This window comes from Mus musculus, chromosome 9 (assembly GCF_000001635.26).
Source record: "Mus musculus strain C57BL/6J chromosome 9, GRCm38.p6 C57BL/6J".
Classification (NCBI taxonomy): Eukaryota; Metazoa; Chordata; class Mammalia; order Rodentia; family Muridae; genus Mus; species Mus musculus.
This window is the reverse complement of record NC_000075.6, coordinates 110,516,899-110,526,282: the sequence shown is the minus strand read 5'-3', so window position 1 is coordinate 110,526,282 and position 9,384 is coordinate 110,516,899. Positions and strand designations below refer to the sequence as shown.

At 45.3% G+C, this 9,384-nt stretch overlaps 1 protein-coding gene across 6 annotated transcripts in view; it reads right to left on the bottom strand.

Moving 5' to 3' along the window:
• Positions 1–1,108: 1,108 nt before the first annotated feature.
• The window catches only part of Kif9 (kinesin family member 9), a 48,437-nt gene continuing 40,161 nt past the window's right edge, over positions 1,109–9,384 (bottom strand). For 3 of the 6 annotated variants that reach the window (XM_006511943.4, XM_006511944.3, XM_006511945.3), the window contains 5 exons: positions 8,564–8,778; positions 7,072–7,248; positions 6,668–6,783; positions 4,919–5,023; positions 1,109–2,556 (listed from right to left, as the gene is read on the bottom strand). In XM_006511943.4, coding sequence (XP_006512006.1) covers positions 2,446–2,556; positions 4,919–5,023; positions 6,668–6,783; positions 7,072–7,248; positions 8,564–8,778 — 724 coding nt within the window. In that variant the 3' untranslated portion in view covers positions 1,109–2,445. The remainder of the gene's footprint in view (positions 2,557–4,918; positions 5,024–6,667; positions 6,784–7,071; positions 7,249–8,563; positions 8,779–9,384) is intronic. The other 3 variants (XM_006511942.4, NM_010628.3, NM_001163569.1) reach the window with 2 other exon arrangements.

Below are 9,384 nucleotides of genomic sequence, written 5' to 3'. Positions count from 1 at the left end.
GGGTATTTTCGCTCACTGCTTCCCTTGCCAGGCTTCCAGGTAATTCCATTGTGGGAGCTCTAGCATCCTGAGCAGTCAAGGGTATCAGATGGAGGATCACTGTCATACCATGTTCAAGGTGAAAGCCTTGGCCCACAACATCAGCAGAGACCACACTGGTCAGTGTCCAGAGGGACAGTGTTTGCCTTTAGCAGAGCAGCAAGCTCTTCCCCGTGCTACCATCACCAAGCACACAGAGCCTGAGAGCTTGACTCAGGAGGAACATTTCCTCCTCCCTGCTCAACCCTGCTGGGGTGACCCCTGTTCCTGTCGTCACTTTCACTTGAGTTTACCTTCAGCCACTCACTAAGAAAGAAAAGGGAGGGGCCAAGACACAGAGAAGTTGCAACACCTATTGCACATGTGTGCTTGGCCAGAAAGGCTGTGCTATCTAAGGTCATGTACTCCTGTGCACAGGGACCTAGTTCTGCCTTTTGTAGGTCACTAACTATATTTGATACTCTTCTGGTTGGCAAGGAAGAAGGATTTCCTCTTGTCTTCAGAGGCCAGGAGCAGAGAAAGTCTGGACTGAGAGAACTAGAAGTATTCTCAGACTAAGCTCATGTCAGGATGCCCACAGAAGAGAGGAGAGACTGACCATGGGGAAACACCTGTCAGGAGGAGCCTGAATTGCTGTTTTGATTTCCTACTCAATAAAATTAGTTTGAGATAGAGTTTCCTACTGACCTTGAACTGTATATGTAGCTAAGGGTAACTCTTGATCTTCCCATCGCCACCACCCAAATGCTGGGATTACAGGCCTGTCTTACCATGCCTAGCTACCATATTAGCTATTTTTCTTCTTGGTGGTGTTGGAGATGGAAGAGCTTAATGAATGCTAGACAAGTATTCTACCACTGAGTTATACTCCCAATCTTCCTCCCATCCCTATGTGTGCACATGCATTCGTACGTGTTTGTGTGGGTGGTGTGTCTGTGTGTGTGTATGTGTGTGTGAGTCTGTGTCTGTGTGCATTTTGCTAGGGATCAAATCCCAGGTGTGATGCTTGCTAGGCAAACGTAGGACTTGGTTTTAGCCACAACCTGTACATAAGGAAGATGTCCTTTCAGACAGGAAATAAAAAGTAATTTTATCTTGCTTTTACATATAGTAGTAAATTAAAATCAAAAATATTCTGTGAAGAGGAGCAAGGGTGTCCTTTGGAGGATGCTCATCCTAGCAGGCAGGCAATTGTGTGTTCTCTGGGTTTGGTCCCAGCTTGCAGCTGAGTGGCTGGAACTCTGGGCATGTGGTTTAGCAGCTTCCTTAGAACAGACTAGAGCTGCTGGTCTTCAAGCTATTGATGAGACTATTTTCTGTGTGACTGTTGGAGGCCCACCATGGTTTTCATATAATTGTGCTAGAAAAAAAAAGATGAAGAGAAGGGAAATTGATGAGGAGGTGTGGTCTTAGCGAGGACTCACAAGCCATGTTACGTGCACGTCATCATTGCTCCTGCAAACATCACAGTCTGGAGACAAAGCACCTCTGCACAGTGCAACTGCTATGAAAAGTAACATTCCATCTAAACACTTTCATTCTTCCAGTCTAAGGAAGGTGTGTAAAACGTTTGAAATGCCCTGGCAGTTATGTTTAAAAGGAGACGTGTACTGGGCATAGCGGCATGCACTTTTAATCCCAGCGGCCAGAAAGCAGAGGCAGGTGGGTGGCTGTGAGCTCCACCTGCTACCTAGTGAGTTCCAAGACAGCCAGAGCTACATAGTGAGACCCTATCCCAAAACAAACAAAAAAATAGGCATGCATGCTTCAGTGGCCTACATAAAATCTGACAGGGAATTGATTCAAAAGAGAAAAGATGTTATAGTTTATTGTTGGACTCTCTTGGACCCACCAGTGGACGAATAATGACACAGAGACTTATTAATTTTATTATAGCTTAGGCTACCTCCCAGCTAGCTCATCTAACTTAGTAACCCAACTGTCCATGACTCTTTTCCCAGAGATCCTCTCAGTCCAGAGAAGTCCCGACTTCCCTTTCCTGCCCAGCTGTTGGCCATCAGATCTTTATTAAACCAATCAGTAAATGAAGAAGGTGTATGTTTACAAAATACTGAGGCAGGTGATGAGCCATAAGAATAACAATATCAAAGTTCAGGTTTGCTGTTACAGAATTAACAATTGAAAAATACAAAGACAACCTTCACACAATATACCCCAACAATAGTTTGGATATGAAGTACTTTATATACTATATACCTTAAAGCATATAGGTTCCTGTGTTTGCAAGCTTAGTCTCCATGGGTAGATCTGATCATTGAGAGGTAATAGGAAAGTGAGAGCTAATCAACGAATTTATCCACCATTGGATTCATAACTTGATAGCGTTAGTGGAAGGTGGTGGGACGCAAGAGGTAGGAGCAGGTTGGAGGATGTAGGTCACTGGGGTTATGGCCTGATAGGTTTATCATATCCTTGATCCACCCCAGTCCTTCTCAGATTGAGCGCGTTGATGATACAAGCAGCTCTCCACCATGCTCTTCTGATGCTACCATAAGCCTATAACAATGGAACCAGTTTACGAGGTAAAGTAAATCTTTCATCTTTGTTTTTCCCTTTGTTTCTATTTCTGTTTGTTTCTAGAGAGGGTCTCCATGAAGCCCAGGCCTGCCTTGAACCTCCTATGCAAATAAGGATAACTTTGGACTCCTGATTCTCCTGCTTCCAGCACTCAAGAGGCAGAATGGCTTAATCCTTCCTACTTTTAGGCTGTGACTCCCAGGTATTAGTCACAGCAATAGGAAACTAACAGGAAGGGGCTGGTCCTCTAGAGGTCTTCTTTTGATAGTTAAATTCTATTCTTTTAATACACTGCTAGGATCCCTGAGAGTGAATAGGAAAGGCTGTCACTAAAGCAGGGGGCAGGAAAGGAGCAAATGTTAAAGCTAGCTTAAAATATGGAAAGGAACTCTAAAGTCCCCAAGATAAGAAGCTGAACATGCAATGCCAACACTAAGCTGGAATTTTCTTTCTTGGGATAGTGTCTCAATATATAGCCCAAGATGGCCTTGAACTCAAGATACTCCTCCCTCAGCACCCTGCCCCCAAGTGTTTAGATTATTGGATTTGACATAACACCTGGCTCAAGATGGAACTTTTCCTCCTTTCGTTGAACCCAGGGCCTTACACAGGTCTTACAAAGGCAAATGCTCTATTTCTGAGCTACATCTCTCAGCATTTAAGCTGGAATTCTTGAAGGGAGTAAAACAGTCCTAGGTTGGTAATACTCTATGGGTAACTGCAAAAAGCAAACACTGGCAGTATAGTGGGGAAAACCTGAAAATTCCAACACTTAAGAGGCAGGAGCAGGACGAACAGGAGTTCAAGGCCACTCTGTGCTACACAGCAAGTTCAAGGCATATCCTGAACCACATGGAACTTTGTTTCAAAGAAAAACAAATAGCCAGCCAGATATGCTGCTGAACGCCTATAATCTCAGCATTCCACAGATACAAGCAGGAGTAATATGATTTCAAGGCCATCTTTAGCTGCATAGTGAATTTGAGACCAGCCTAAGCTAAGAATTTAGTGTCTTGTTTGTTTTGTTTTGTTTTGTTTTTTTGAGAGAAAGTTTCTCTGTGTAGCCCTGGCTGTCCTGAAATTCACTCTGTAGACCAGGCTGGTCTCAAACTCAGAGATCTACTAGTCTCTACCCAAGTGCTGGGATTAAAGGGCCTCACTATGTAGCTCTTGCATGGAACTCATTGTGTAGATCAGACTGGTCTCAAAGTCATAGAGATCAGATCGTCAGGAGACCATGTCTTAAGAAATCAAAACAAAACAACACCTCTCCCATCCTGCTCCAAAAAACAAGTATACGCCCTTTCAGGAAGAAAATTATTTCAATTCATATGTTTTGCAGTCCTTAAGTCCAATCAAATATGAGCTTGTGATTTAAAAAATATATTTGGGACTGGAAAGATAGCTCAGTGGTTAAGAGCACTGGCTGCTCTTCCAGAGGACCCAGGTTCAGTTCCGATCACCTTCAGTTCTGGAGGGATCCTAGGGAATCCTACACCCTCCTCTGGCCTCCACAGGCACCAAACATGCACATGGTGCACAGAGAGACAAGCAAGCAAAACACCAATACACATAAAATAAAGGTTTTTAAAAATGTAAGTATGTAAACACACACATACATGCTATAAATCAGTCTCACAATGAAAGGAACTAAAAAAAGAAAAAGAAAAAGAAAAAGCAAATAGTGCTGAGTACAGTAACCCAAACCTGTAATCTCAGCATGCAGAGTGTGGATGCAAGAGGGTCAGTTCCAGGTTACCCTTGGCTACCTAGCAAGTTTGAGACCAGCCTGGGATACATGATGCTTGTCTCAAAGAAACAAACCAAATCACAAAGGCCACCTGAGCACAGAGGGCTACACAGTATTCAGGGCCTTGGCAGAGTGAAGCCTGGGGAGTCATAGGTTCTCTGTGGCTGACACCATGTCTACTTCCACTTGAGCTACATAGGATCCTCTGTCCCCTGCCATTTGTTCAGGATAGCCCTTCTCCACAGGCCATGGTCTCAGAGGATTTAATTCTTAGACTGTCATGGGCTGTAAGCCACCATACATGGTTATAGGTAGGCTAGCATTTACAAGCCATGTCCAGACCTGGCCATGATCTATGTGATCCTCCTTCCCCCACTTCCAAAGTCCAGCCTTATTCCAGGCTGGAGCTGGCAAAAGACACCTACTGATTAAGGGTGACACTCAATCTTCCTGGGCTGGTACCATCACACACACCTGCAACATACACTCAGACACACCCTGTGCCTATCTAATGGAGTTGGTGGTTCTGAGTATCCTAATAACAAAGTCTTCGGGGCCTCCACCCTCACAGACATGAATGTCCAAAGTTACCTTCTGATCTGTCTTGACTTTGGCATTGTAGAAGGTGATGGAATCAAGACCTTCAGGCAGGACAGTCTGCTGCAGATGGCTGAACCTGTCCTGGTCATCTTCTCCCTAGGAGAGGCCCAACCAAGAATATTATCTCAGCCTGGCTTGTCAGGATAAACCCTGCCTATGCTTAGCATCAGGACGTCCCTTGCTGGGCCTCCAAATGCACCCAGAGCATCTGTAACATCCATGTCTGCTAGTGTCCTTCCAGATCCCTCTGTAAGGGCCACCTGGGCACTGCAGAAAATTGACAGTAATAAAATGGATTCCTCTGTCTCTGCCTTGCTGTCTCTCTGTCTCTGTCTCTGTCCCTCTCTCCCTCTCTCCCTCTCTCCCTCTCTCTCTCTCTCTCTCTCTCTGTGCTATCTGTCTCTCTGCTCGCTTGCTCTCTCTCTCAAAGATTTATTTAGATCTATGGGTGCTGTGTCTACATTGGAATTCATGGAACTACAGTTATAAACAGCCGTGAGCCACCATGTGGGTGTGAAGAATCGAACTCAAGGCCTCTGGACAAACATCCAGTGCTCTCAACCACTGATCCATCTCTTTCGCCCTTACATGTCCCCCTTTAAGATTTGTGCTGGTTGGGTTTTTTGTTGTTTGTTTTGTTTTGTTTTTGTCTACTGGACACAAACCTAGACATGTCTGGGAAAAAAGACCCTCAATTAAGGAATTTCCTCCATAAGGCTGGCCTATAGACACTCTGTAGGGCATTTTCTTGATTAATGATTGATACAGGATAACCCAGCCTATGGTGGGCAATGCCACCCCTGGGAAGGAGGTCCTGGATTTTATAAGAAAACAGACTGAAGAGGCGAGAGAGATGGTTCACTGGTTAGGAGTACTGGCTTCTCTTCCAGAGGACCCAGGTTCAACCCTTACCACTCACAAAATGTCTTATAACTGTGTATGACTCCAATTCCAAATGGAATTCAGCACTTTCTTCTGAACTCTAAGCACCAGGCACACATGTAATAAATGACACATACAGATAAAACCTCATTCACATCTATGTATGTATGTATGTATGTATGTATGTATGTATGTATCTATCTATCTTTGGCTTCCTGAGACAGGGTTTCTCTGCATAGTCCTGGTGGTTCTGGAGCTCACTCTTTAGACCATACTGAACTTGAACCTAGAGATCTGCCCGCCAAGTGCTGGAATTAAAGGCCTGTGCCACCACCACCTGGCTTAGAAAAAAGGGTTGGGGAAAGAAGTCATGGGCAGCAAAGGAGCAAGCATTCCTCCATGGTCTCTGCTTCAGCTTATGTCTCTAGGTTCCTGCTCACTTTCCCTCATAGTGTAGCTTAAAGCTTATAAGCTGAAATAGACCCTCTTCGCTCCCAACCTTGCTTTGGAAACCTAACTAAGGTAAGATTTTCAAAAATATTTGTATGTGTTTAAGTCTACACGACTGTATGCCTTATGTGTGCTGTTGCCCACAAAGGCTAGAAGAAGGCATTGGAACTGGAACTAGAATTACAAATAGTTGTGAGTGGCCTGACATGGGTGCTGAGAACCAAGCTCAGGTCCTCTGGACAAGCAGCAAGCCCTCTTCGCTGCTGAGCCACCCCTCTAGCTCTGTCTTTCACTTTTCAATAATGGAGGAGCTTACACCTGCCCCTCTACCTGGGCACTGGCAGCACTAGACACGAACCCAGGGAAGAGGCAGAATCACCCACACCCTCCTACTATTGTGCTGCTCACCAGACACACAATCCTGCTGATAGGCACCATTCCTGGCCGGATGCTGCTGCCTAGCTTCAGTGCTACCTGAACGTCCTCTGGGATCATAAAAGACTCATTGTACCAGATGTCAAATTCTGCAAAAGTCAGAGAGGCAGCACTGTGAGGGGTAAGGGAGCCTGTGGGGAAGCAGGCAAAGGCTCTTACAGGCTCGACTCTTTCTCCTCCCTTTCGTCGCTTTCTGCTCCATGAGCTTCTCTATTCTCACAGCCATCATAGACCTAGAAAGCACATACCTGAAGCCTCTGACCAATCCCTGGCTCTGCAGCATGCATCTCAGAGAGCACTTCCAGAACTGACCCTTAGCCTTGACCTCAGGCCTCTCTTGACCTTAAGGGGCCTGCCAACCTTCCCAACTGGAATACCCATGAGCAGGCGATGGCGACACTGATCCACCAGGCGCTGGCAGTATTGGATCTCAGCCCGGAGGTCTCTAAGTTCCTGGTACTCATTTCGATACTGCTTCTTCAGGTCTTTGAGCTTCAGGATCAACAGAAATTCCTCCTCGTCGATGATCATCAGGCCTTTGTTCTCGTACTCTCCTGCAGGGTGATGGAAGAAGCCAGGGAATGAGGCAATAGTCCGGGTATGGGAAGAACGGTGTTCCAAAATGATGACGATCCTGGCAGATCCCATGTGACGGGGCCTGGAAGCATGTGTGGGTGTGACAAGGAGTGAGTGGGCAAAGCACAAGAAGGTGAGGCTTCCACAGCAAATCCACAGACAGGCTGATCAGCTCAGTGGGGTCTGGATGGTATTTTAGAACAAATAGGAGAATCCACAGACAGGCTGATCAGCTCAGTGGGGTCTGGCTGGTATTTTAGAACAAATAGGAGGGCTGCTGGGCCAAGGAGAGGAGGGAGAGACTAGTTATCATGTTGATTTTGATCTTGTCCCATCAGCTAAAGATATTCACCCTTTAAAGAGGCTTGTTTCTTTTGAGTCAAATAAGTAGCTCCTCAGGAAGGATTCTTAGGAGGCCAAAATGGAAAATAGACAAAATAGACATTGATTTTCTAGGGTTCAGAGACAGCTTTAAGGACAGCCTGAAGCTGGCAGCAGCAGCCAAATGTTGGTGTTCGTAGAGAATATACACACTCCAAGTTTGAGGCCTTGCATTCCAAACTTCCAACATGACTGAAGGTTACCTACTGGGTTAGACTGATGGACAAGGCTTTGACCTTGGGGTGGCACACACCTCTAATCTTAGCACCTAGGAGGCAGAGACAGGCAGATCTCTGAGTTCAAGGCCAGTCTGGTCTACAGAGTAAGTTTCAGGACAGCCAGAGCTACACAGAGAAATTCTGTTACAGAGAGAGAGAGAGAGAGAGAGAGAGAGAGAGAGAGAGAGAGAGAGAGAGAGAGAGAGAGAGAGAGAGAGAGAGAGAGAGAGAACAGAAGAAAAAGAAAAAGAAAAAGAAAAAGAAAAAAAGAAAAGGAAAAGAAAAAGAAAAAGAAAACTTTCTTTGCATTCCTGTGGTGTTATACCCTGCCATTTTTTTTTTAATCTCTGTCGATGGTACCCACCTTTTCAATGAACTGCCTAGCTTTCTCTACTGAGCCTCCAGTGTGTGTGTGTATGGAGGGGGTGGGGAGCAGGTTTCCTTTAGGCCAAGGGCCAATTTCTCATGGACAACAGCACATATCAGGAACAAGGCTCCACAGTAAGTAGCCACATTGGCAAAGGCTAGCTGGCAGGAAGGGCTGCCTAGAGCCTAGTGAAATGACATAGGTCTGTACCTACAGCCCTCTATTGCCACCCCTCAATCTTGGTCCTTTAGTGCCCCAGCTGCCACACTTACAGCATGGTAACTTTGAGTCCACTCACTGCCCTGGCCATCTTCCCTTCACATCTACCTTGCTTCTCCCGAAGTGATTTCTGGAAATTGAGTGCATCTTTGGTCTCATCAATCTCCTGCTTGATGGCGTTGATGCGCTGGGTTGTCTCGCTGGCCCTTTTCTTCCGTTCATTTAAGATGGATTTGTTTTCTTTGAAGATGCGGTTGATCTCACTACCTCGTTCATTCTTAAATTCTTCAAAGGCCACAGTCCTAGAGGGTGGGGTGCTGGGTCTAGGGACAGAGGGAGAAGTCAAAGGGAAAAGAAATGGACAGCTGCCTTGGAGACACAGGTTCTTCATCTTTCTACCTTGTGATTTCCAAGAGCAGGAGGTAGAAGTCCTGGCACTATTGATGCCAGATTATTTAACTTAGCCTGTAGGAATCAATCCCTCATCTTTGTTCCACTGCAGAAGCTGAGGAAAGGAAAGAAACTGAAAACAAAATCACTACAACCTATCAGCAAACAATTTGTTGGATCTCTTGAGATTTCTGTGATATATTTTTAAATGGGTAAAGCCACTGATTTTTTTCTCACAGGGGTGTTATTTCATGGTATTAAAATTTCCCTGAGAAGGCCTCAAGGTCTGGCTTTGTGACTAAGAGCCCATATTTTGCAAGTATGAGTACCTAGGTTCATATCCCCATGTTACATAGCAATTCCATCCAAAAAGAAGAAATCAAGCTGACTTAGACACTATTATATTTATGTGATGTTACCATGACAACTCATAAAAATTGGGGGCTTGCTTATAGTATCAGAGGCTTAGTCCATTATCATCAGCGTGGGAACATGGTGACAGGCATGGCAGCATAGTGCTGAAGAAAGCTGAGAGCTAC